Here is a 27361-nt window from a genome sequence, read left to right as displayed (position 1 = left end):
CTTAACCAGAGCATCTTTGGAAGCCTGTTATGGGATGACACTGTGCTACAGTCATTCACAGCGTTATCAGTTACACACAGTTCGGTGCTTTTCTCTCTGTTTTGGTGGCTGTCATAGGATTTTTTTTCTTCAGTGAGACTTTTAATGGAGACATGCTGCTAACTGACCCCTCATTTTTCTTTCCTGTTGGCAACACCCTCACTTTTCCAGGCTTCCCACTTCTCACTGAGGTTCTGTATTGCATTTTTGGACTGAAAGACTCTTTCTGTGCCCAAAAAGAGAAGAGACAGAGGGTCCGTGCCCTCTTATGTGAACAGGATCAGCCTCCTCTGCAGCTTAAAAACCACATAAGCCAGGCAGGGATTCCAGGTGGTGTTTATCCCAAAGCATTTCCAACAATCCCACAAGAATGTTAATTACTGACACCAACAATCTTGTTCTCATTCATATAATGGGAGTGCCTAAAGGTCTTACCTGAGGTTGGTCCTATTGTATTAGGCACAGTGCACACAGTAAAAGCAAGCCCTTTCCTCAGAGAAAGCAGAAGGAAAAACGAACCAAGGAAAAGTACAATCAATAACTTCAACCCGTGTGTCTCTACTGCTGTTGGAGGTCTCAGATGGCTTTTATCTCACTCTCCTACTCTAGATATTTAAAACTGAAGAGATATATGTATATATAATGATTCCAGGAGCCCCTGTTGTAAATATTGACTAAAGTATTTCTATTTGAAATTGCAGAAACTGAAGTCAGAGAAGTCATTTCAGTCACAGAAGTGACAGTGAAGTCACAGAAACTTGTGGCAGCACTGTAAATATGAACAAAATTACTTCAGTCAGATAATATAAGTGTTCAGAAACAATGGCACACATCATTAGTAAGATGTAGTGAAGATTGGGATGATGATCTGCAGAAACGGGGAAGAATACTGACATTAGATTATAGATGTGGACCGGGACAGAGTCCTGCTGTAGTGTGACTGATTTGTTCAAACACTTCTCAGGTATCCCTTTCAAGTCAGAGTTTTAGGCCTGCTTCCTGCTACTGGAATGCTACTCTGAATCTCATCACCCTTCCAAACACTGTGAAGGAATTTCTATAAAATGTAACGGGTTCTTCATGGAAGAGATATTGGATTTGTTTATTTTTCCTAGAGGAATGGAAGCCAAGAAAGGCAGGGAGCCGTGCTGCTGCTGCAAAAGTCCAGAGGAGAGCATTGTTATGGAGCTCATAGAGGAGAGTAAGGAAGTCTCCTTGCAGAGGGTAGCAGCAGTGATTCAGCCCTGATTTGCTAAGAAGAGAAACAAGCTTCTGTTCCCAGCAGCTTCTAGTTTGAAAGCAGAGCTACGCCTTGAATCATTCTGCATAAATTTTATTGTAATATCATTTCTAACCTCTTGCAAATTTTGAGCATCTCCAAAATCAGTGCAAGTTTGCCAGCATTTCTTCCTGGTTCACAGAAGTTCAGCTCCTCACCCCCATCAGTACTCTCTGACTCTCTTGGATGCAGGACTGAGCAATCTGGAGAAAGAAGGGACAGTTTTAAAAACAAGAATGCATTTCACACAGAGGAGTGGTACCACACTGACAGCTTTAGCAGATAAAACGTGGGCAGCCTTCAAATAGGTAAAGTGTTTGACTCGCTAAGGCTGTCAATCTGGCACTTTTCACACACATTAATTTTACTTTCTTTTTTTGCTTAAACATCCCTTCAGGGCAACAGCTCTGGAAAAACACCACCATCCTGCCACTTCTCCATGCTCCTCCCAGGAGACCGGTGATGAAAGCCAGGAGAGCAAAACATGCAACTCTGATGGGATATGAAATGTGGGTGATCGTGCCATGAACTGCTGCATCTTCCTGACAGTCATGCTGCACGTTAAGCACATCAGGATCTATATGTCTGCTGTCACAATGTGGTTTTATCACATATTTTTATTTCCTTAGCACCTGAATGGCAGCTTTAGAAATCAAATTACAATCTGAGTGCTACAGGCTGCTGTCCCCTGACTGAGCCACTAAATCAGACTAATTGAAACAACAAATAAGCCCAAATAGCAGTTCTTTAGGAAAACGTTGCCCTTACAACACGCTGCTTTTACTTCTAACTTAACTTGACCGGACTTATTGACTAGCTGGTATTTCTGCTACTGTATTTGAAGTCTATCGATTCTTAGAAATATGAAATGAGTTTCAAAGAGGTCAGAATGTGACTTTGTGTCCAAGAGAGACACAAAGACATTCAGAAACACTAAAGGGAGCAGTGGGAACTACAGAAACCTAAATAAGGTTTCTGGTTCACACCAACAGAGATCAGTGGCTATTGAAGGTCACTGCCCATTGGCAGCTATGTGCCTTGCCCAGAAAGAGGACAGGGGCTGAACCACTTCAGCAAACCGGTGCCACATTGCAAGAAGATGCTGCCCAGGCTGTCGTTCCAACTGCCACCCCTCCACTAACACAAATTTTTGGGAAGGAAGATGCTCTGAGGACCTAAGGTTGAAATGGCATGTCCTCCTCCAGCGCAGAGCGAGGTACGTGCTGGCAGGGAAGTCTGGAAGGAAAATGCTCTAAACAAGATAGAATTTGCAGAAAAGCAGGATGCCTACACAACACTCCCAAAGGCACTGAGCTAAAACGGATCGTTACCGAAGACTGGAGAGAATTTAAATGTTTGGAATAAACTTACATTGCCAAAAAAGGAAAATTAGAAGAGAAAAAGGCTGAGGATATCAGAAGTAGCCTTCATTTCTGAAAGTACAGAAGTGGATGTATTCAGCGAGAAACCATTTCTCAAAATGATTTGCATTCCATGTTCAAAAATCTTCATTGAGGGCTGAAAAGAATTTGAGGTTTATGTCTATATTGTCTGGAATTAACATTTACATTCTACGAAGAAGAGAAACTGTATTCTTCAGATGTGAGCCCTCTGAGGCAGGTAACAAATAAGATATATTTAACAAAGGAAGAAAAGCATTCCCACAAATCTGCTGTTTTTCTAGCCCCCAAATGGCTGCAATCTGCCTTCAAAACCCTCTTTCAGGCTGATGCTGGCTCCACGATCTGTTAGTTTTGTCTAAACCACTCTTTCTAATGGTAGTCCAGCTTCTTCCTTCTGACCTCTGCTGCACTCGCCAGGTATCAGGCAACAGTCATCTGGTCCTTCTGGCATTGTTGTCACCATATCTGTGTGAGCCACTACCTCTCCTGCTGCCAGGTCATTCTAGAAAGTACTTGGAGAAAAGACAGCATAGGGGATGACAATGTCTAGGATTACTGACATGTTTCTGATGTTTACTGCTACTACTGCTGTTAATGTGTGTTTTTACTGAAGAGCAGAACTCATGTATTGTGCTCAGCTTACAAAATCTTGCATTTCACCTAAAAATAACAGCAATTATGTCCATGCTAGAAGGACTAAGCACAGAAAGCTCTATGATTCTTTAACCTGAATAATGTATTTGCAAAGTTGAAAAGCAAATTGAACTCAGGTAAGCGATCAGATCTGACTGGGTTTGAGAACAAACCACTCAGTAGCAGATTTCTGACTCACAATTAATGTGGGCATCAGTAAGTCCCATAATGGATCTGTTGAATCACAGCAGCTGACTTGGAGACCACTTTTTAAGGGTCTGAGGTCAGCAAACCAACCTTTTAAAAACACACTGGAAAGTCACCAGCTCCCTACTATTGCTGACTGGGAGAAGGCGAAAGTCTGCAACAGAAGGGAGTAGGACAGAGGTCTGCAGTGCTCAGAAGCAAAAAAAAAACAAACAAACAAACAATGGAATAGAACAGTGGAGTGAGCAACAAAAAGCAGTTCCACCTTGGAAAAAGAGGTGGGAACTCAGGTGATGACACCAAGGATATGCAAACGCCAACACAGCACGGACAAAATCCCCATTCACAGTACTTCAAGGTCCTGAAGTGGGTAGGGTGACACTGTAGCAGAGCGTGAACAAACCACAGCCTGAAAGATAAAGGGAAATTCAGTAACTGGAAGTTGTGTGCCAACGAGGAACAGCGCTAATTAGCTCCAAAAGCTACAAGCAGTCTCTTGAAAATGGGCAGAAGTGAGTGAAGTGCTTCAAGTCAGTGCTCACCCTGACCTTCTTTCCAACTAAAGGATTTTGCTGTTAAATGCATGGGGAACCAACAGACAGCAAAAGAGATGGCCTGAAATATTAGCAGCCTGTACAGCTGTTCTGAAAAGCATTAGAAAAATACCTTCACCAGAGCACCTGAACAATAGTGAGGATTTAAAAAAAATAGGGAAGTCTGCACAGGGTGCTGAGTAAAGCTGAACAGAGCTCTCCTATCGTAAAGCTCATCTCCTACATAAAATTCTTGTGTGAAATACAGCAGACATTAGAGGAAGGGGTGAAAAGGCTCACAGCTCTGTGAAAGATAAGAGGAAATGCAGAACTGACAGCAAGTGGACACTCATGGGTCACCAGAGAAAGGGGAAAGACATAACCCTTTGTGATTACAGTCAAGCACAAATAAATACGTAGGGAAAAAAAAAAAAAACATTTTCTGTTTCCTGTAAAGAGTAAAGTTGGGGGGAAGTGGACTATGCCAAATATTTCTCTCTGCTGGAGGCATCAGCGGGGTTCTGACAGACATGTTAGGAAAACAGAGCACACGTTTGTGCATATTCAATAGCCCCTATGGGAGACATAATTTTCTCAGGCAGCCATTTGGGTTGTGTTTGGCACTTGAACTGTTTCATGGGCTTTGATAGCCTAGGATTTGCGTAGATGATGTTTTGTTCTGCGGGAAGAGAGCAGAAGCACATGACCAAAGGCTCAGATCAGCTTTTGAAAGACCCAGACCAGTAGAGCTCAACCAACAAAACTCCTTTGTAATGGAAATGCCATACCTAGGCATGAAATTAGAAAAGCAATGTGTACAAGGAGATTACAATGAGATTGAAGTCATCCCCAGTATTCCTGCCCTAGCAGAAAAGAATGCAAAGTTGAGATACCTTCGAGTAGTGAACTGTCTACCCAATTTAGCTGCCCAAGCAATCAATGACAGATCTTTATGTGCAGGAGCATTCTGCAGAACTAACGTACAGATCTTCACAGGGAAGCTGAAAGGAGCTAATTAATAGCCCCAGATAAACAGAGCTAAGTGCAAAACTGGACATAGATCTTTACAGACCAGTGCTGACCGAGCAGAATTCTCTCCTTGCACTCTCACTAGCACTTATGACCCCAGTGAGGCATAAAGATTAATGCTTATACAAAAAGCATTTGTGTTCCACTTTTCATGAAGCGCTTGTAGGCTGACTGCTTGAATGTTTTGTCTGGTTTCAATTAGAGGTAGTACTGGTCTTTACATACAGCCTTAGCTGGGAGTAGTTTTTCTCTGGACAGTTCAAGCCACTAACACCCCCTGTCCCATTCAAGAGGAGCCTGAAGTGACACCTTTCTATCCTTATCTTTACAATCATGAGCAAGTTAACTCAATAATAAGCCAGCCTCTGTTTACGTTCCCAAATGACCAGCTCCATTCCTGTCAGCAGGGCTGCCCTGTCTGCGGCGCAGTCTGAAGCCCTCCAGTGCCCTGAACTCCTGACTATTCACAGTTAACCCACAAATGACTGGGCAGGCAGGGGATGTTGAAAAGTCATGTAAATTCTCTTCGTACCCAGGAGGTGCGGTGTAAGAGGCTTCAGGAGGAATTTTGAGGCTTTCCTGGACCACTGGATGCTTCCCAGGGCATCACACATACCAAACAAACTTTCTTAAACTCTTCTGCTATGTGCAGAGGGGATGCCAAGGGCCTCTGTCATCATGCCAAACACTCTGGTGAGCTGAATGCACTCACCAAAAGAGGGAAGCCAGCTCACTGTGTAAGCAGCAAGCTTCTGAAGATGTGTATGCTGAGTCAACACCTAGAGGGAAGCATCTTCCTGTTTGACTCCACTCGCTCTCTTAATTAGGTTTCTGTAATTGTACAGCAGTAGGGAAAAGCTGAGTTCCTTTGGAGAGATACTGCAGAAGTAGCTAATGTACATCTTCCAACATCAAGGCCTATCTAACAGTAGGAAGAGTTCCCCAGCCACCACTACATACCCACAGAAGCTTAGGGCTGTGTGCTACGGTTGATCTGCCTTTCCTAGGAAAGGTAAAAAGACACAGATTTGAGGACTGGACTCCACATGGAGTCCATGCAGTCGCACACCTGGGATAAAGCTGTCCTCCAAAACAACCAAACAACCTACAGCAAGCTCTCATAGGAAAGGGGCAGAGGGAGCAGCCTCCACAGCCTGTGCCTCCCCTCCTCTGCAGAAGGCAGGCACAAAGACCTGGTATCCTCCTCCCCGACTGGGCACTGAGAACAAGTGCTGCGTTATCACTCGTACAGCACAGATTTCACATCAGATGTCTGGATATAACCTTAAACCTCCCTTCATTTCTGTGGAGCACAGCAACACCTCCACAGTGCTTCAGTGTCACTGTTGAACTCAGCAGCCCCCCTTCAAGACCTAGGGGTGGAAGGTCCAGCACAAAAAAGTATTTATTTTAGAACTAAACTAAGGTAAAAGAGGACATCAGATAACAGAAACAGCCTGAAGGTGCGGGTAGGATTTAGAGAGATGTAATATGTTTGAGAAAGGTGAATTTCAGGCTTAAGGGCTGCAACTGATCTCAGCCCCCTCACCCCGGCTGACATCGGGCACTGCAGAGCAGGCCATGCCGTTCCCCCAGCCAGCTCCCTCAGCAACAGCTTCTCAGAGGTGCCTTTCTGCGTAGAAGCTAAAGATCATTAAAATCTTCCAGAGGACAACCACGAGACCCAGCCAACATTCCTTCCTTCAATAAATAAAACAGTTTCTAGCATAGGCGGCTCTGTGAATTATTGCAGAGCACATAATAGTCCCTGTATTTCCCTACACAATCACTACGCTCCCCAGATCTAACTCATTACTGTGCTTAGCGAAGCGCTTTGAACTGCCTCAAGCATGAAAAGCACCATATAAGAACAAATTTTATTCTCATAAAAAGGTATTAAGGCAAGTTAGAGGCACTATTGACACACATGATATGTTATAATTGGCAAACGTTCACAAAGGCAAAATCCAGATTTGTGCATCAAGCTGGAGGGTACCTGTATGCACGTGGATTTTGGCATGAGTGCATCCCCTCCTCTGCCCTACGGCAGCCCCAGCCCCCACAGATAAGCTCTCAAGCTGCTTGAGAGCCACAGCAAAACAGCCGTCTTGTTTAGGAAGAGAAATCAGGACTCTGCCTGACCTGATTTTAAAAGGGCACATGAACATTGCTGGCTGATGTCTGGCAATATCCGTCTGCCCGTCAGTCCTTCCTGACCCATCATTCCCCCACAACCATTTCAGCCAGCATCACACCACCACCAAGGATCAGAACTGCACCCTTGCACCTTAGCTGAGGCGTGTTCCTGTCTCACCCTGTCCACACACCAGCTCTGCTCAGCTGTGACCTGCAGCACCCTCTGTTGTTCCCGTTCTGGGCTTCACCCAGCCCTTGCTCCCTGCCAGGACTTCTCCTTTCCTGTTTCACTTTCTGTCTTCCAAAAGGCTCTGTCTGTCCTGGCCTGGACTCTCATTCCCTGCTCTCTTGCCAAATACACTTTTTTTTTTTTTTTCAAAAAAAAGAGAAAAAGAAAAAGAAATGGAGAGATGCTGTAGATACAAGATTGAGACAGCTGAAGTCCTTCTTGTTAGGCACAGCTTGAACCCTGGTAAGTTCTAGTGACCCAGAACTCCTTTGGAAGTGTGAGGTCACGTATCTACATGAAATTCTTCATGTCAGTACCGTGGTTAAGGATGTTATTGGAGAAGCCAGGAATGTTCTTGGGGCTGCTGGTGGTGGGCAGAACTTTTGCATGGGCCTACAGGAAAATGTTGGGCTGTCCCAAGCTGATGTCATGTCCCAGAGGGACATCAGAGTCAGCACTCTCACTGCCGTCATTGCCAGCGACCAAGACAAATACATTAAATATTAAAGGGAATATTGAGAAATAACAAATACTAATACAGAAACCACAGCGCTATGTGCTTCAGGCACATGTGTATGCACGTGTCTGCAGCCTGCCCAATGCACTCATGCAATCATCCAAGCTCCTGGCCCAGAAGCTACACTCAATCCCTCACACTTTCCACAGCCCTGAATTCCTTCTTTAAGAAGGAAGCCCCGTGGCCCATTTTAAAGCACTAGCAGCTGCTTTGGGGCTAGACAGCACAGGGTTTTTCAGCAGGTTTCAGCAGTTTCTCTTTGGGCTATGAGGTATTCGGGAAGCTGCAGAGGTCACTCACTCATCCCAGAGGAGAAAGCTATGCCCCCCGTCATACATTTATTTGTGCACGATGGTGCTGATGCAGCTCCAGGCCTGCCTTGCAGCTTCGTGGTCCATCACACAGCCTTGTGAGTAGGTGAAGGAAAGGCTAAGGGAAACCTCCAAACACCTGAAGCACTTTAGGCTTCCTATTCCATGGGAGTGAGCAATGGGGGAAGCATACATGCATTGTCACCTTCTCCAAAGCCTGCACACCGACATCCTCATTCACTTCTTATTCATCCTTATTCACTTCTGGCACTGCCCACAGGCTTCAAGAAGAACTGAGCTCAAGCCTCAGGATTTAACCCACGATGCACCTACACATAAAAGATTTGCATGTAAGGAGAGGTCACAGGACAGAAATGCCATTCTGCAAGGACCTGACTATGAGATGGAACACTGGGCCCATGGCGACAGTTGTGTTGAGAACAAATATTTCTAAAGAAAGATTTGGTGCATGCAGTATTTCTGTTTCAAGCACACAGGAAACACTGCTTGAGAGCCTTAAATTCAAGTGTGCACTAAAAGGTTTTTTATACCTCTCAATCTAGTTACATTTTCTTGGCTGCCCTCCACTCTGCCCACAAAGTGCTACAGGAAAAGGAGGAAACTCTTATCAGCACGCACAAAAGTAGGGACTTTTCTTCCTTCACACAATGAAGAACTATTCAATGGGAGTACAGTCCCACAGGTCCCTTACCCATCTGCCCAGTGGCCTGCCTGTCCTCACCGCTGTTTCAGCTGAGAATGAATTCAGAGGAGTGACCTTGGTGTTGACCAGTAGGACGAGACCTGGACAAGTGATGTGCTCACACAGCTTCATTTTTAGATCTTTCTCTGTGGGAGAAATTGAGAACCACAAATGTTCCACCAAACCTACTCATCCAATTACTGGAGCACTTTGAAAAGGTGATATGGATCAGCCTGTCATCCCAAGCTTCTTCCAGAGCGTACCATGAGCGTGCAGACGCTGCACTTCTGAGAAGCACCAAGAACCAGACAGATTAGCTTTGTGGCTTTTGTTCATTGGTTCTGACTTGCTTTTGACTTCTTGCCTGCACCCTATTAACACCCCACGGTGCAGTTGTGTTTGACTTCACTATAACAAACCCTGATTTATATGGCCTCACACAATTCCTCCTCCTTGTGGCCTTGAGAACGGCCTAACAGGAATACTAAAATGGAACCCATTTAAATCAGTCACTACCGAAGTAGCAGACAGCTTCAAAGAGTATTATCTCTGTGAATCAAACTTCACTCTTTCTGAATAATCTGTTGGTTTTGGTTTTTTAATGAAATGTAGCTTATTGGGGTTTGGCAGATGCTGACACATCCTCCAATGAGTAGACTTAAAAAAACAGGTGAAAGCATGACTAAGGTTCACAGAGCTGCACAATGTAAGGGAGAATAGATCCACAGGAAAATCAAATGTGCTACATTCACCATTCAGTCACTCAATTACAAGTATCTGAGCAGCTGTCCAGTGAAAGGAATTCCAGTTCCCTATTCTGTGGAGCATCTCTGAACACCTCTGATGCTATTCAATGGGCAGTGCAGCAGAGCCAGTGTACTCCTTCCTGTACCCGTTATCTATGGATAATGTGCCCACTGCTTACCACGCTGCTTGTTTAGGAATGTGGCTTTTCTTTGGTACAACGAGAGCACTACAACTATGTGCTGCACGTGCCAAACAGGCAGGGTGGGGTGGGCTAGGAAGGAGGAGAGAGGCTTCGGCTCAGAATGACAGTACCTATTTTTAGGCTCCCAAAGCTGTGCTGCTCCCACTCTGATCTGACGATCCAACACGTGTCACTCGAGATGTCACCAATCCCAGGCAGCCGTGACAGTTTGCTGGGCGTCAGCATCCCGGGGGAGGGAAGCAATTTTTCTGAAGTCCGTAGCAGGAACACTCTGTATCATGGTAATTTGATTCACGTTGTTTAATATTTAGATCAAGTTGGGTTTGGGTTGTTTTTTGTTGTTGTTGTTTTATGGTTTTTTTTCAGACTGAACATATCATTGTAATACAGGAGATATGTACCTGGCTTATTCCAGACTGACAGCCCTGAGACACATAAAATAAGGCATGACTGGGGAAAATCCATGTCCCAGGTAATGGCAGTGTTTACTGAGGGCTGTGCAGTATTTTTATAGCACTCCAGATGCTGCAGTCCGGTCCTTCAGAGACCCAACCATCCATCTGCTTTGTGGGAACAGCCCTCTGCATACTCTTAACCTGCTACCAATGTGAGACAGGGGATAGCTCAGCCCTCCCGACACCCCATGGTGACAACTATTCATGTACCTGAATCCTTAGGCACAACCCAAACACAAAGCCCACCTGCAGGAAGCACAGTCAGGATGTGGTCACAGCTATGGACTGATCTGAAAAGCCAGAGTGACCTCAAAGCTGAGCGAGCTGAAGGAGGACGGGGCTGGCAGAGGTCCTCTGGGCCAGCAGCACACCATGTCACTCACTGCCACTTCTGCCAACCACCCAGCCCAAATTCACCTGGATTCTTTTCCAGCAGATGTTGACTGGGGGCACAGCACCATTTTATTTAATCGAGGTGGAGTTTTGGTTCCCACAGAAAAAAACCTGGAACCAGAGTATATTTTCATGATCAGTGACTGCAGACTGGTAGAAAATGTCCGTGCTGCTTCTTTCTGCTCCACTCTGTGCCTTTGAAGTCATGGTAACAGCTTTTGGACTCAATCCTCTGATGAGACTCCTTGATTTATTAGGTAAAACATCTGGAAAAAATGAAGACTTGTGGCAGTGTAAATCCTCCAGAAAGAGCAGAGAGGTTTCCTTTGAGCAGCACTCCTGTCAAAACTCGAGGAAACCTGAGCCCTGGCGACTGTCTCAGGGCTGCCTGGCGGTTGCAGAGCTGCAGCCCAGAATGGGCCCGTTCATGTTTCACCCACTGGCCCAGAAAGCAGCAGGCAGGCTGGGCTGAGGCCACCACCACATCAGCCAACAGCCCTCAGTGCTGGGATCATGCCACAGCTCACTAAATGCTTTTCATGAGCTCTTGCAGCTTGAATGTCGGTAGCAATTCTGCCCTTGACATTAATAAGGTAGCTCCTGTTATAAATCACTGCATACTGTGGAAGCAGTATGAAATGTAAAATACCTCTCTCCCTCAAAGAAAAAGCCCAGAAGCACAGATTGGCCAGAAAGGCATAGTTCAGGTCACCTGTGCTGTGCTTCTGTACTGATGAGGGGTGACTTTTCCATTCCCCAAATACAAATGGAGCAACACTGGCTTCAGCAGGAGACAAACATTGCTACCCTTGGATAACGCTGATTTGGATGGACAAAGCCTGTACAGGTAACGAACAAGGAGACTTGCATTTTGTGAAGCAGATTTGGGAGAAGCTCTGAACGAAAGCAAATGAGAAGAGAGGAGGAATGGAGCGGCAGGAGCAGCTTGCTTTGCTTTGGAGTTGCTGCTGCTGGTTCTCCGATGAGATGTGTGTGCAGGGGCACACGTGTGTGAGCACAGCTGTGTGCGAACCTGTGTAAAATACCAGTTAGATGATGGTGAAGCTAGAAAGCACAGAGGTACTTGACTCAGAATTATTTACTCTCTGCCTCCTCCATACACCAGCCCATGTTCCAAATTTCAGCATTCATGCTTTTCCCCCAGAGAGCCATCTTTTGACAGTTATTTTCCCATCTAAATCCCCCTTCCAGCCATTTGAACACCACAGTTCAAACACCAGCCTGAGTGCCAACGTTCTTTTTGCAGGGGGTGTGGCATTGGCAGAGAGGGTAGGGGGAGATTGGGGAGTATTTTTTTAATCAGATAAATAATTGCTGGGAAACCAGCCACTTCTCTCCATTCAATTTATACTCTATGGGGAATCCACCTAATACCCCTTCTCCGAGTGTGAAGCAGGATGAGATGCTGTATCAAAGCAGGGAGGAATGCAAAAGATGGGATGGAGTGCTGGGAAAAAACAACCTGAGGAAGGGGCTATGCAGAAGCAGGAAGGCAAGAAGCAAAGCTGGAGGCATGCACGCATCTCTTCGGATGAAGGAGGAAAGGAGAAAATGGCAAAATGGAGTGAGCTCAGCTCTAAACAGGGTTAGATGAGCAGCAGGACTGGTGTCAGGAGCCTCGCACCTGCAGGGAGGCAGCAAAGCTTGAGGCAGGTCCAGGGCTGTGCGGGACACAGGTTCCTATGGAGTACTGCCTGAATCTGCAGAATGAGCAGAGTGATTTCACCCCAGCTCCCAGCAGAACTGGGAGCGTGCCAGTTCACCCCACCAGTGTAATTGGAACTGATTAATGCTTTGTTGGCCGAGGACTGGGAATGGAGACAGCTCCCAGCACATCAGGTTTCAGACATGCTTGCAGGGCAGCACGTCTGGGCAGCCTGCCCTGCCGTCTGGGCATACCTTTTGTTTTGTACTGCTCCAACACCTAAGGCCCCAACCAAGACAAGGCTGCTTTGTGCTGGGCGCTGCATGTGCACGCAGCAAGACGGGCTGCGTCCTGAAGAGCTTGCAGCTAACCAGACAGACAATTAGAGGTGGGGAGTGGAAACAGGTGCACAGAAAAGGAAATGATTTCCCTAAGCTCACAGGTGAGTCAGTGTCCAAACCAAAACCAGAACGTGCTGCCTGATACCAGGCCACAGCACTCGCTTCTCTCCCGTGTGCTAAAACCAACAAACCAACTCTCCGCCGTTACGCTTCTCACTGACTGTACATTCACAGAGTTTGTGAGGAATTGCAGGGCAATGGCACCTGAGCAGCGTCACAGCATGTGTTCCTGGCCTTTTCTGCTGCTGCTGAACAAAGAATGAAAAGCTTCAGTAGGAGAGTTGGCAATGAGCTCAGGAGACAAGAGGGCTTCTGAGAAAGGTTGCCCAGGCTGTGGGAGTGACTGCAGTACACAATGGTAGAAAATAAAGGAATCGACTCAGCAGGAGGCAAAGGGGAGCATGTGGAAGAGTAACTGGAAAGCTGCAAGGAGAATATGGAATGGCAAGCAGAAATGAGACAGAAGGCAAGAAAAAAAAATACAGATGTGTATAGTCTGTATTTTGGATAACTTCCTCAAAGATCTGCTGAGCACCCCTCCTCAGGAAAGCAGGCCTTACACATAGTCCAGTTATTTGGGGCCCAAAACAAACAAAAGGGATTCTTTTAATTCAGTGCTCGCTTCTATTGTTGGTCCCCCTGATTTTCTGTCTCCAAATCCAAACTGCTTGAAGGTGTTGTTCCCAATACCACCATTTCCTTTCCCAGGTAAAGTTTATGGTTAAAACAACAGAGATCCAAACATGTAGTTAAAACCTCTCCAGCATATCTACCAAATCAACTTACTTTCAGACTTCAATTAACCTCTGAGGTTGTTGCTTGGAATTACAAATCTCCCTAGAAATGCTATGACTGCTTGTAACAGGATGAAAGGACAAAGGCAGCCCAGTGGGGTGAGTTATGGGGATCATCTTAGGTGGGTCTCATCCAGCTCAGACATCCTCAGGAAAAAGAAAAAAAAAAAAAAAAAAAAGAGGGAGAGAGAGAGCAATTTCTTGGTATTTTCTCTCTTTCTAGGAAACTGAGAAGAAAATGTAAGTCTCTTCCTCAGATATTGGGTTTTTTTGTTTGTGTGTGTGTGTGTGTGTTTAGAGTCCCCAAACATATGTGCTTTATTAAAGCACTGCCCATTTCATAGGCTTTATCTTGCACTGGATGATCTCTGGCGGTAGAGATATTCAAGCTGCTTTGTACATTTAGTTGTCCCTAAGTGTCTTTTTGGCAGACTGTTCCAAATTCTAATGATTTTACATTAAGATTCAGGGACCCAGTAATCTCTCCCCTCCCAATCCCCAGCAACAATAGAAATATCAACTCTTCAGTCCTAAATCAAACACAAATCTCTCTGAAATCCTCACCTGGAGCCATCTTTCATAGGTCTCTTTTCCCTGTGACTGTTGCAATCCATGGGGTCTGCAGTAGTCTCCCTGCTGGAGGAAATAAAAACAGATGACATGAATCAGGACCTCTTCTTGACAGGAACGAGGTGGAGAGGCTGCTCTCGGACAGCAGGTACACCATAAATTGCTGGTTAAGCCTCGCCAACATTTCTGGAGACGCGCTGGGCTGTGGGAGGTTTGGGCTGCTCCATTCTTCCACATTGGTTATCATCTTTCATTTCTTTTACACCTGATACCATGTGGTTTACAGAAATCTCTCTGGACCCAATAAACCATGGAAGTGAGCCGCCTTATTCTGTTTTCTTTCTTCTCCTGCCCTTCTTCATTCATTTCCTGGCTCTAAAGCTAAGCAACCAAATCCCCCAGGGTTCACTGGTAAGCAAAGGGCAGGCAGAAATGGCAGGAAAAAGGGTCCTGCCCAAGCACAAAAGGAAAGGAAAGAGAGAAGGAGTCCCCAGACCTCTTAGAGTGGAACAGGTCTGCCTGTCTGCGGCACTGCCAGGCTCTTTTACACACAAGGCAAGTAAAGGACAGGGAAAAGAGAATTTATATAGCCAGAGATCTCCATCCCTTCAGGAAATAGTTCTTGCACTGCTTCTTAGGGCCAGCTAGCAGCACTGTGAGGTTTGTTGTTGCCCGGCCTGCAGGCCCTGACAGGCTGTGTCAGCGCTGGGCTCCTCGCCTCCCTCATGCCAGTCCCCTGGGTGCACCTGCAGGACGAGCACGGCTGGGTGGACGGAGCAGCTGCCCACAGCCCTGAACAGGCTGATGAGCCCTGATTCGCCTCACCAGCGCCACGCTGATGGAACATGTGTGGCAACGAGCAGCTCCTGAGAAGGAGAAATCCCCAGGCCTGGTTATTAGGGATCCCACAGATCGTATTCCCCTACCCTTCCAGCTCATGCACAGGTCCCAAACAAATGGCAGCCCATGCTGATTTGGCGTGGCAGGCGTGCTGCTGGCCAGCTGGCTGCTGCTGCTTCTCCCAGGGGATGGAGGCTTTTTGTTCCAGTAGTGGGGGTGGCAATTGGGGTTTCTTTTGCCTCCATCTGGCCACAAGCCTTCGGGTAATTTGGGGGAATTTCCTATCAATGAAGTTCCTCGCTGCTCTCATCGACTGACAGTTTTAAAAGCAATTCAAGGGGAGATAGGAATGACACCAAGATAAAAATGCAATCACAGAAAGGTTGGGGAAAATCTTCTTTCCTTGACTCACAAATTTCTTTATGCTGGAAAACATCCCCCTTTCCCATATCCTCCAATTTGCTACAGGTTCTAACATGAACAGCTTCTGCTGGGAATAGCCAACTGTGCCAAAATACAATAGCTGCTGCTCCTCCTCTGTTCTCTCCCCAGATTATCACACGTTTCAGCTATTGACATCGCCCAGAAAATGGAAGTTGCTCAGTGTTTACTAACCGTTCTGCTCCTCTCTGCTCTGCACGGCCCTCTGTGGGGCAGCCAGCTCTGCTGTTTACAAGCCCATCTGCTTCTGTTGCTTTTCTCCACCTGAAGTTACAGCACTCTGTTCAGGATATTGCTCAGAGTTGTGTTGGGAACTGCAAAGAGCAGAAGAGAACTTCAGGTGGTAAGGAAGCAGCATGAAGAGAAGAATACAAATCTGTTCTTATCTAAATAGACCTAAAAATAATGTAAACAAGAATAAGATGGCAGAGGAAATTCCAAACCAAGGGTGGCTTCAGCAGCACAGTCATTCCAAGGAGAGTTTTCCTTCTATTTTTATTAGAATTTTAACATTTAGAATCAAGCCAGAAAGGAAAATAATGTGCTCCAGTGACCATTTCCCTGAAATTACACTGCAGTTCCCCACATTTTCAAGTCCCTAGAGGCAGAGCTACAAGACTCCTTTGCCCAAACCTGTACTGCTGCTGCGAGCTGTTTAGTTCAGAGTTCTCTATGCAGTTTAATTCAAGGCCATGTTTCCAGGGATAAGAGGGACCTTGCGAGTCAGAAAGACATTGGAAACCTGTCTTCCCACACCACGAGCACCTGGAGGCAACCCTCAGAACCAGAGCTGCTGTCCCAGCAGCTTGAGCCTGCAAGCATGGCTGCAGGAGGGACCAGAGGGGCCTCTTCAGAGTTTCAGGCATTTGAACGCTCTCTGTAGCCCAGCTAGCCAGCCAAGCATGCCATGCTGCAAGCCTGGGCAGGCTGCTGCAGACATCCACAGGCTGTGTGAGAGGCAGCTGCATGGATGGGAGGGGGATGGCTGAGGAGCATGCTGTGCTCACAAATGCTGGTGCAGATCGAGGGAATAGCTCTGAGAGCCATGTTCCTGCGTGCCACAGCCTCTGAGCCTGGCTCAGGTTGGGGAAAGGGACTGCACTGCGATGTCTGGGCACTGCCTTGGCCACTGGCGATCAGCAGAAGGTGGCAGTGACTTTGCTCCCAGTTCACAGCATTGGTGCTTAGCTTGGAAAACAGAAACATTGTGCAGATCATACACACACTGAAGTTCACTGTATGGGCAAAGCCTGAGAAGGACAAGGAAATGCTTGGAGGTGAAGAAGATGTAAGATCTCAGGAAGAACGCTGCGGGTGCCTTCCGCCCTGTGCTGCACAGCTCCCTTCTGTGCTGTTGGATCACTGATCTCCACCAGCTCAGGGTCAGAAACGTGCCTGGCGTAGAGAGGAACGTGATGTCCCAGTTGGCAGCTTCCTGGCTCTGCCTCACCAGCTCAGCATGGCGTGCACAGATCACATCCCAAGTCTTGAGGCTATTGAGAAAAGATGCTGTGAGCTCCTGGGAATGGAGGAGCCTGCCAAGGCAGTCTCTCTGAGCAGCTAGGTGCAACACGCCAGCAGAAAGCAGTGCCTGTTGCAATGCTGCAGCTCTCGGGGCCCACATCAGGACCTCTCCACACACATGCTCTTCATTAGCGCTAACCGGGGAGCAGAAACGAGCTGAGAGCAAAAACTCCAAGAGGATTAAGCACACACGGATGCGAGCTCTGATGCAAGGAGGGATCCAACCTGAACTTCCTCCAAAACACGCAGTCAGATCTGGTTGCTCTGGTTTGGATCTGAATCTGGCAAGATGGAAAGCAGTGCAGCAAGAAGCTGAAAGAGGGGAGCAGAAAGAAAGGAGAACAGTTCCCTCCCTCTCACCCCAAAAATGCAGTGGGCCCAGAAGCGTGCACAATAAACTTGTCTCCTTTCCCTCACTCCCGGTTACATTGTTCGCTTTCCTGCAAATTGTTTCCACATTCTGTATAAATAACCCCAGTGCCAGGGAGGGGGAGGGAGCAGAGGGGCATGGGGAGAAGGGGTGGGAGGAAATCAGACGTCTTTGTTAGTTTTCAAAAAGAAGGTGGAGGATGGCGAGCAGCAGTTGGGAGCCAGGGCCTTGGCAGGCCGAGCAGAGAGCTGCCATGGAGCTGTGTTCAGACCTGGAGGAAGAAGAGTAAACACGGGAGAGATTATATATAATTACAGACAATCATGTTGCTGGGGATAAACAGGAATCAAAAGCAGGGAGGCACTGAAGTCTGGCACATCCCCAAGCCCAGAACAGAAGCCAGCCAGCGAGAGGCAACGCGGCTGGAAAGTGCTTCCCCTTGGGCCTGTTTTCAGTTAGCTCAGGGGCTGGGGTTTTTTTCCCTCTCTTTTTGGCTTGAGGCGTTCCCCCATAAAGAGACGCGCCTGCTCAATGGGGAACAGGAGCCAAAGTGAAGTCAGCAGAATCCTCGTCTGTGACATTAATAGATTACTCTGTGAGAAACATCAGGAACGTTTGGAAAAGATACAGCCTGCTGAGGTCAGCAAAACCACCAACAACGGGAATTTTGGAACAAAAATGGCTTCAGAAGCACTCCAGAAGCTGTGCCTGCGTGTCCTGCGGGCAGTCTCCTTGTATGGGGAATTGACCCTGGAGCAGGATGCAAAGGGTGGGCTGCACCTGATGCTCCCAGCTCCCCTGGCTCCGGGGTTTGTGACAAAGCATCCAGGTCAGAACTGTGCTACAATGGCAGCAGCAGCAGCTTTGTATTTGCACAGCCTGGGAGAGGGAAGGAAAAAGATTCTGCACGTACTGGAGATGCTCTGGATGCAGTCAGAAGAGCAGGCGCTGGTGCTCCAAGCATTGCAGCCTGAGGTGGGTGATGCTGAGCACTCAACAGCGTCCTGCAAAGGAGGAGGGGGAAGCGATGAAGGAACAAAGCCGAGAAGCAAACTAAAAGGCATATGGCCCACGAGGGTGTTTTGTTGTTTTTGTTGTTTTTTTTTTTTTTTAAGAGGGACCTTGAGGGATTTGAAAAAGGAAAGCAGCCTCGCTCAGCCTTCTTTTCCTTGAAGGCTCACTGGAGAGTCAGAGGGAAGGCGACATCGTGCCAAACAAAGGACGGCAACCTCAGCTGCTGACAGGAGGAGGGTGGTTCGGCGAGGCAGTGTGAAAAGCTCTCTCCCAGGCACTATTTTAAATCCAAATAGCTTACAGCCTGCTGAATTCTTAAGCCATTTTCCTCATCTCTCAGCTGTTCTTCATTGAGAATTCAAGCATATATTTCAAAGCAGGAATGAGGACAGAAAAAAAATATATAAATCTATATACAGATATATACAAGAAATAACCAACCAGTGGTTAATATCAGAATAAGAACACAGGAAGCAGGGCATGCATAAAGGCTCTTCTACCTTCTCTCTTTCACTAAAGGTGCTCTGAACATCCTTTTCCTAAGGAAAGAAAATTGATTTTTTTTTTTCAGGGAAATGACATTTGCTCTATGAGAACAGTGTCACCGTTTGGTGGATGACACCATTATCTGGCTACCTGGGCATAATATTTTAAATATTTTCTGTGAATTCATCATTGTGAGCATTTTTCCACCAGGATTTCTTATACTGACAAATCCTTCACCTGGGTATGTGTGGGACATGTATGAATGTGCAAAAGTGCAATATCTCTCTGTTGGCCATCTCAAAATGTAGCGGTGACACAGATGAGGTTAGTTTAAGCACAGAGCAGGAGACGCATTCAGCTCAAAGCTGCTGGAAATAGATTAGAGGGGGCAGAGGAAATGGAACTGGAAGGGGTTAAAAAAGGCTTTTGAGGTCCAAGCCTTTTCTGCTATAAATTTACATTGACTCTGTGAGGCCATATTTAAGCAATCTGCACCCACACAGAGTTGTAACAGTTTCTTCCAAATATCAGATGTGAGTGTACAGAACCATGAATAAAACCAAGGTAACAGAGGGGTCCCAACAACAAGCTGGTAGTGTTCACATGCCATGCTGGGCAGAAACAGCGCCAGGTTTTGGCAACATGGTGAGAGACAGGACAGGGAGCTCCCAGAGCTGGCCCCGACTTCTGTCCAAGGAGAAATGAGGTTACTGATGTCCTGCAGTCACAGGTGAACATCGACCACAATTCCCTCACATAGGCAGGCCCCCACAGCCACTCAGTGTTATCAGAAAGCAAGAATTAAAACTTTATCAAGATAGAGCAGATCCTCAAGAGAGCACGGATTTCAGAAGCAATCACCAAATCATTCCACAGGCACCTCATTGTGACTCACAGGGCAGGCAGAAAATCAGAAGAGCACCACCTAAAGAGAAACACACTTTCTAGAAGTGGGAGCGAGTGCTCCCAGAAGGAGCCCTTGGTGGGGTAAAGCGTCTGTCCTTCCTTGTCTCTGCCTCTTTTCCTAAGGCAACAAGCAAAAAAGATGAGTGTGATGTTTGCATCACTACTTATTTTTGCCTTGCAAAACGTATTTGCATGTGCTGGAGGAAAGATTTCTTTTGGCTTGTCACAGAATCCTGTGGCTGGTACATTAGCTGGCAGTCCGCTTTGGATGGGCTCAGGCAAATCCAGCAATCCAATCTCTGCCGTTGCTGTCATCCCCTACACATCCACTTTTGAAATAATTATTTCCGTGGCTTATGAAATAACTCATGTCACCAGCAGAGTGATGAGAGCAGCCCTCCAGGCCCGAGCTGCCAGGCACAGGCACCTTTCAATATGCTGCCTGCAAGAAGTGCAAGGTTTCGTTCAGTGAAAAACCCACCCTATTTTGAGCTTGTGAAGAGATGTGGCTTGAAGACATAAGCCTCTCTATACTTAATAATACACATTACTGATTTTTCCCACAGAAAACCTTGAGTGAACAGCCTTTTTTTGTTGAAATCTTCTGTTACAAATATTGGTCATTCACTGAAAACATAAAGCCCAAAAGATGCGAGCAAGTGATTTTATAAGAAGTTTGTATTTCTGCAGCAAAGCAGGCATCTCCAAAAAGGCACAACTAATTTGCTGTACACTGATTGTCTGCAGAAAAGCAACTCCGATGGTAAGTTTGTAATTAGCCCATATAAATGTGCATGCAAATAGGCATTTCAAAGGGAAAAGTTATCCCTCAAACAAAAACTCATCAACAACATAAGCTACAGGAAAACAGCAAGCAGGAATGTCCTGATCCTGACATATACAGCAGATAAATAAGGTCAAGGAATCCTCTTCTGCCCCACCAGGGCTCCCAAATGTCCAGAAAAAAACTATCTGTGATACAGCCCAAGGGCTGCAGTGCCCAAGCTGCATTGCTGCTGAAGTACCAGTGCCTGAGTCACTGTTCAGTTGCTTTCTCCAGGAGAAGATATACTGGATAATCTGACTCACACACCTGTATAATGGATGTGACACAGAGGTCTCATCATTTAAAGGCTGTATTTGTACACGGCATCCTTTGAAATATCAGACTGGGAAACCACCTGGATGCTGCTGCTGCTGCACATCTGCATGGCTTGTTCTGCAAAGCAGCAGGGAGGGAGGTGAGACGGCCAGCAGGAAAAGGGGACTGAGGTGCACACAAGACAGAAGGAAGATAAAGGGAAAGAGGAAGATCAATTAATGATCCGACAGCAATGAGAAAACAAGTACAAATGTGGTCCCCAAAGTTAGCACCGTGGGCTGCATGAGGAGCCGGATCAATAGGCGCTGTGCGGAGGGAGCCCAGCGCAGGGTTACGGCGGCCACGGTGAAAGTCCCCAGATTACAATAAAGCAGCTTGAAGGTGACAGATTTCATTGTTGAAGGTGATAAAATTCCATGTGGCGCGCTGCAAAACAAGGGCTGGAGCTCAGCCTGCAGAAAAGGAGGCGGCACCTAGACAGTGCATGTGGGGCTTCTCTCCCTCTCCTCTCCATGGAAATTAGGATAGAAGTGCCCAAGCTGTGTGCCACGTTTCCTCACCTTTGTGTCTCTGTTCTCACAGTGGAAGCACGTGAGGCAAAGCACACAAAATGTGGGGCTGTCCTCCATGGAGCCGTGCAGCAGGCAGCGTGCTGCAGGCGGTGTCGGCATGACCCAGTTGGCCATGGCCCTTCTGCTGCTTGTGCTTCATTGAAGTGGTCTCCCACAATTCTGATAGGGGCCATGCCATCATGATCAAGGCGTCCCAAAAGCTTCAGGTTTTGTTTTTCCAAATAAGCCCTGAATGTCATTACATAGGTAGAAGATACATTTAGCAGAAGTCCAACCTTCACTCCCTTTTCCTCGTGCCACACTTTGCTGCAAATGCTTTGCAGACGGATGCTTTGCAAAGGACAGAAATTTTGGTCCAACAGAGGTTGGTTTGGTATGGATGCACTATAACTGCTTGAAATACAGGGAAGACTCAGCAGCAGAGATGTGCAAGGAACAGAAGAATCAAAGCCTGAGACTAAACTAGCAATTAGACGAGCCCCAGAATACATTCAAGCTGAATCAATCCATACAAGAATTTCAGTCACGGTCTGCTCGTGCCCACACTGCTTTCCTCCCTCCCTTTCTCTCCCACAACCCAGGGCTGAGATCCAGCACTGCTGTCTGCTTCATCAGAATATGCAAGAAGTGCAGTGACAACGTGCCTCCGAAGATGCTTTATCAGTTTTGCAAAGTCCCAGCTCATCCTCCTCTTGTGGATCTATTTACATATTGATGTATTTATTCGACTCTCTCCACCAGGCGTGCCCTGTGAGATTAAACTGTTTTATTTACAAAGACATTGGGGTTGCAGCTCCTAACAATTAAATCAGCCAAGACAGAACTTTGTGTGTGCTTTCAGATTGATGTCTGAACAGACAAGAGAGTCCTCGTCAGCGATTCGGGGACAGCCGGGGGGAGGACCAGTTAAACCCCATCTATATAAACCCGTCAATAGCTGCTGCCACTGGGAGAAATGGATTGGGATGGTGGGTGGTGCAAACAGGCAGAAGGGAAAGGTGATGGGCCAGCAGGAGCAGTGATGGATAAAACATGACGAAGAAATGTAGCCAGCGTGGCTGACCTTAAAGAGCAGGTTCCTCTCAGTGGGAACAGCTGAAAGGGACAGGGAGAAGAGAGAAATGCCTTGTGAGAAGAAAGCCAGCGAAAGGTCCTTCAGGAGAGACCACCTGCGGCTGCCTTCACGCTCCAGGCCCTTCTACAAGAGCTTGTCCCTGAGCAGATCCTTGTGGAACATCCCTCCTCTTTCCATCAGCGCCTGATGGGCTGTATTTGTCAGCCATCTCTTCTCCACACCCTTTGGGCAGGAGGGCTCTGCCTGAAAGGTGCAGTCCAGGCCAGCGTTTGCTGGGCAATGCCACTGAGCACCAGCAAGTCCTGCAATCAAAACAACTTTCAGCAAAGCACACGACTGCAGGGATCAGCACCTACAGGTGTACAAACCTGCAGCACGTGCTCCTGTTTGAAGGACGTCTCTCAGAGCACTGCAGGCTCCTGGAACACAGCAGCTGAAAAGTCACCTGCGTATTTAGATGGGTACAAATGCAGCCTGCTCCTGACAGCAATCCCATCGGCTGCCAGCATTCCTCTTCGCATCTCTGACGTTTCAGAATTATATTTAGAGAAGTGCACAGGAATTAAATTTCGACGTTTGCTACAGAACACTGCTATATAAATATTCTGCACCACCTGCCCAAGGATCTATTGGTACGCAGCAAGGCTGCATCGTTGCCTTTAATTAAACAGGCACAGGCAGCCCAAGGAAGGAGCACTAAACAGCATCCTAACCATCTTAGAAGTCCTCACTTGTCTCCCTATTAATTCTCACCCTAATCTTTTGCATAGCACTATTGCCAGGCTAATTAATCACAGGTGCGAGCACAAGCATTAATTGCAACAGTGACTCATTTTTTCTTGCCCGTGCCCAGCCATTTCTAGCCTATAGTAATGCAGCTACTCCCGTTACTTTTATAATTATTACAAATATAGAGCCAGCAACACGCACTACATTTTGTAGGCATTAAAAAAGACACGGAATTTGGCCCGAAGCATTAACAATCTGGTGCACATTCATGGGACTGATGAACGTATTTCACTGACAGTCAGAAAATGCATTTCCTGAATCACTTTAATTCAGGGAACCGTATGAGGATGTGTGGTGAAGCACAGGCTTTAGGAATCCAGCATCTGCAGTTCCTCTGGTCAACAAGTCTTGGCTGCTTGTGGCTTGTTGGGCCTTACTTCTACAGTGCATGGCATCTCCAGATCAGGCTGTCCCTGGAAAATCATGCAAGATGGCTCTCAAGTGCATTTCGCTGGGTTAAGAAGTGCTCCATCCTCTGAGTCTCAGGCTTGGGTTCTGTGAACTCTACTCACAGCCTTGCTGTCGGGATGAAAAGAAGGGAGGTGAACCTTTGGAGCATGGTGTGTGTTGGAGACACCCAGCACAGCCAGAGCTGTTGACAGACACTGGTGTGCCTGAGAACAGGATGGCCACAATTCCAGACACAGGTTCTGCCTGGCCAGGCAGGCAGAGGGAGCACAGAGGAGCTGACGTCGCTGTAGCTTTTGCCACAGGGAATTTGGAGCCGTTCAGCTTGGTGCTGGGTGAGACAGTGCCTTCCCCTGGCACAGGATAACGCAGGGATGGAAACCAATGTGCTGCACAAGGGGTAGGAAAAACTGCTGACTGTGTCATGCTGAGAGATTAGATTATAAATGTATTAAATGACTAACGTGCATTATACATTCTTCCCAGAATAAACCACCTGCATACACAATGTGTGGCTGTGATGTGGGGTTGACAGGTTCAGGCAAATGGTTCAGGACTAATTTTCAGTGTCAGACTGGCAGAATGCGCTCCAGACAGAGGGAGAGATGAAGCCAAAGCTGTGAAACACTGCTTTTTAGGGAGAAAACAAAGCTAAAATTTGAACAGCCATAAAAACACAAAACCACAGTAAATATTACTTTTCCTTGACAGAGCGGGGACTGGGGAGATAAAAAAGTGAAGGAGAACTGAAGGTGAGCACCCATTATTTACTGCTGATGATGATGAAGGAGTAAAACCCCGCGTCGTGTTTTCCTCCAGGACAACAAGAGCACCGGCCTGCTTCCCAGCCTGGCTAGCTGTTATGTTCCCCTCCTGGGGTGCGTTTTACGTGCTGCTTCAGTGCAGTGTCGTTCTGCTTTTAATTGTTCACAAGCACACAAAGCACATGGTGTTCTCCTGCACCACCACTGCACTCCCAGCAGATCAGATGGAGAAGACAGAGGTCTGGAGAATAATATAAAAAAGATCTAAAAGGGTTTGTGTTGTTGTTGTTTTTAATATAATATACTTCCCTCTGCCTGCTTAAAAGCATAGGTTTGTTTGAACTTCCTAGGGAAGTCGGGAGCACTAAAGAGGAATTGGCAGGCTCCAATCTGGCTGCTTTTCCTTATTATGAGAAAATACACTCTTGTCTCATTGTCTAAGAGTATGAATTCCTCATCTCACATTGTGTTTGCACAGAAGCGTGAAATGTATCCTGAACACTGGTCTTCATCCACACTTCACAACGTGAGAACAACGAGGGCAGTGAGAATGGGAGCACCACAGAAGTGGGGGAGCTGTGTGTGCTCCGAGGCTGCAGCTCTCGCGCTGCATTCACCATAGCCATGGCATTTAAAGGGAAGCAGTGGCACGATTCTTCCCCAGGATGCTGAGGGGCCCCGTTTTGTGAGCTGTTGCCCCTGTGGGAAGCTCCCTCCTCCTTTTCCGTAAATGTTCCCCCTGCTGCCACTGAATCACCAAATAATCTGGAGACCCGTGGGAAGGGAATTAAATGGTGGTTATCACACTGCCACGTTCTGCTCATTTTATTTGTTTTAAATGACCATGAAAGCAAAGTGGGGAGAAAGAAAACACCCAAGTGGAAAGTTAATTGAGCTACTGAAATGTCTTTAAAGGAGCACTGTGGTGCCTCAGCTCCCGCTGGTGGCATTTGCTCACATGAGTTGGCACCTGATGACGCAGTACAGATGGGACCCTCTCTCTACACGGCCCTTGCTGCAGGCTTGGAGCTGAAAACAAACTTCCTGTAAAGGTGAGAGAAATGGAAAAAGACCTAAATATGGGGACAGACTCAAGCAGAGATGAGGGAGGAGCTGCCCTGACCAACTGACTGGAGATAGGAGCACAGAAAACCAAGATGTAGAAGGGCAATGGTTTGGTGCACAGCAAGACACCCATACCTGCAGGAGAAGCCAGGGTGGGCCCATGTGGGAAGAGGGGGCTCAAGGGAAGTGCTGTGGGAGTCCAGGATCTGACAGGGAACCTGTCGGACCTGCTGGATCAGCTGCACACGAGCTAATCTCCAAACAGAAGAGAACTTGCTCCTGGCTTGTTATACCTGACAGCATTGCTTCCAGAGCTCCCAAAGCCCAGAAACACCAGCAGGCAGCATGGGTGAGGCGGGGCCGCACAGCCTACATCAGCCTGGATAATTAAAAGGGCAGTCAGGGATGGGAGGATGGTGGAGACTTTCCCTTAGCACCTCCTGCACCACTGGGCCTCACTAGATCAGCACTTTCTGGAAACTGCTGTATTGCCAGATGATGATTGGGTATCTGACAGGAGATGAATAAAGTCGTTAAAGTTCTTATTTCTAGCTATAAAAAAAAATAACAATGAAAAGCAGACAGAGACAGGGGAAGGGCTGCCCACAGCTTTCCCATGTTGCATTGAACTGAATGGAGAGAGAGCTATCTTCAGTTGTTTTCCCTTCTCATTTTCTCCTTTCTCCATGCCAAGAGCAATCAGTGTGAGATCAAGCATTTGAAAGATACCGCGCTTAGTCAGAAACATTCCTCAATACCTGTCAGAGGGACTATCTGTTGTTTATTTGCATGACCTTTTCCCACTGGCAGTGCCAGAGCTCTCCAGCCATAGTCCTCCATCACAGCCTGCTGTGCTGAGCCAACCCCACCATGAGTTCAGGACCCAGGGGTCTGCAAACCAGAGCAGCGCATGAAGGCCGTGTCACCTTCTTTTAATGATGACTGTTCTGCCTCTAGCTCTGCAAGTGAGAGCTCCTGTTTCTGTGTCAAAGGCTGTCCCCCTTCTTCGTACTTCTTTCCCCAGAGGTACAAATGTGCCTGTGCTTTCAGGTCCTGTGTAGCTCAAGATCGAGATCTGAATATCAACTATTTCCTTTGTGCTCTGCTGTACCAGCCTGGGGATATTTGGCTGGGGCACTCTGAGCAGTTTGGAGACTTTGAGATACCATTTCTGTAGAGATTTGCTACTCAGCTGCTGTAAGAAGAGCTGCCTCTGTCCTCACCTGTAGCAGTGATACCTCTCTGGTAAGTGCAGCCTCCTGCCAAGCAACGCGTCCCAAAGTCAGGTATGGCTGCCTCGAATCTGGCTTAAGAGATTGAAAGGGATATTTGGAAATGAATTGCAACCCTCATCATCTGGGATCTAAATGAGCACTGGGCTAGAGGTCCTGAACAACCCAAAGCACTTGAGGCCAGGATATCTTTCTGCCACGTTGGCACCTGAAACTCCCTTAGTTTCAGATCCAGTGTTGACCGACATCCTGAGCAGTGCAGAACAGGTCCTGCACCGCTGGGAGCACTAACACTGACCTGCGTGCAACTCATACTCAGAAGCTTGCAGGTTCAGCCCACTCTGGCAATCAGAGTAGCCCTGCTCTCCACTGAGTTGTAGGCTCCTAAGTGGCCTCTCTGCAAGAAAAGAAGCATTCAAAACATGTATTCACATTGATGAGGTGGGCACAACCACTGGGAGGACATGTGGAATGGAGTCACTTCCTCTCTGCAGCAATGCAGGAACAAAGTCGTGTTATTGTAGTG

At 47.1% G+C, this 27361-nt stretch overlaps 1 protein-coding gene across 25 annotated transcripts in view; it reads right to left on the bottom strand.

Moving 5' to 3' along the window:
- Positions 1–1359: 1359 nt before the first annotated feature.
- Positions 1360–27361, bottom strand: part of LOC109369572 (uncharacterized) — a 95091-nt gene continuing 69089 nt past the window's right edge. For 14 of the 25 annotated variants that reach the window (XR_014885767.1, XR_014885773.1, XR_004161011.2 and 11 more), the window contains 7 exons: positions 15703–15842; positions 14242–14313; positions 10841–11082; positions 10079–10239; positions 9029–9165; positions 8522–8645; positions 1360–1521 (listed from right to left, as the gene is read on the bottom strand). Coding sequence is in view for 3 of the 25 variants with exons in the window: in XM_085233611.1 (XP_085089737.1) it covers positions 1465–1521; positions 9029–9165; positions 10079–10239; positions 10841–10927; positions 14242–14313 (514 nt within the window). In the remaining 22 variants the exon portion in view is untranslated. The other 11 variants (XR_014885763.1, XR_014885782.1, XM_085233611.1 and 8 more) reach the window with 11 other exon arrangements.

This window comes from Meleagris gallopavo, chromosome 12, assembly GCF_905368555.1.
Source record: "Meleagris gallopavo chromosome 12, MGAL_WU_HG_1.1, whole genome shotgun sequence".
Classification (NCBI taxonomy): Eukaryota; Metazoa; Chordata; class Aves; order Galliformes; family Phasianidae; genus Meleagris; species Meleagris gallopavo.
Note: the sequence above shows the minus strand (reverse complement) of the source record. Positions and strands in the feature narration are given on the sequence as shown.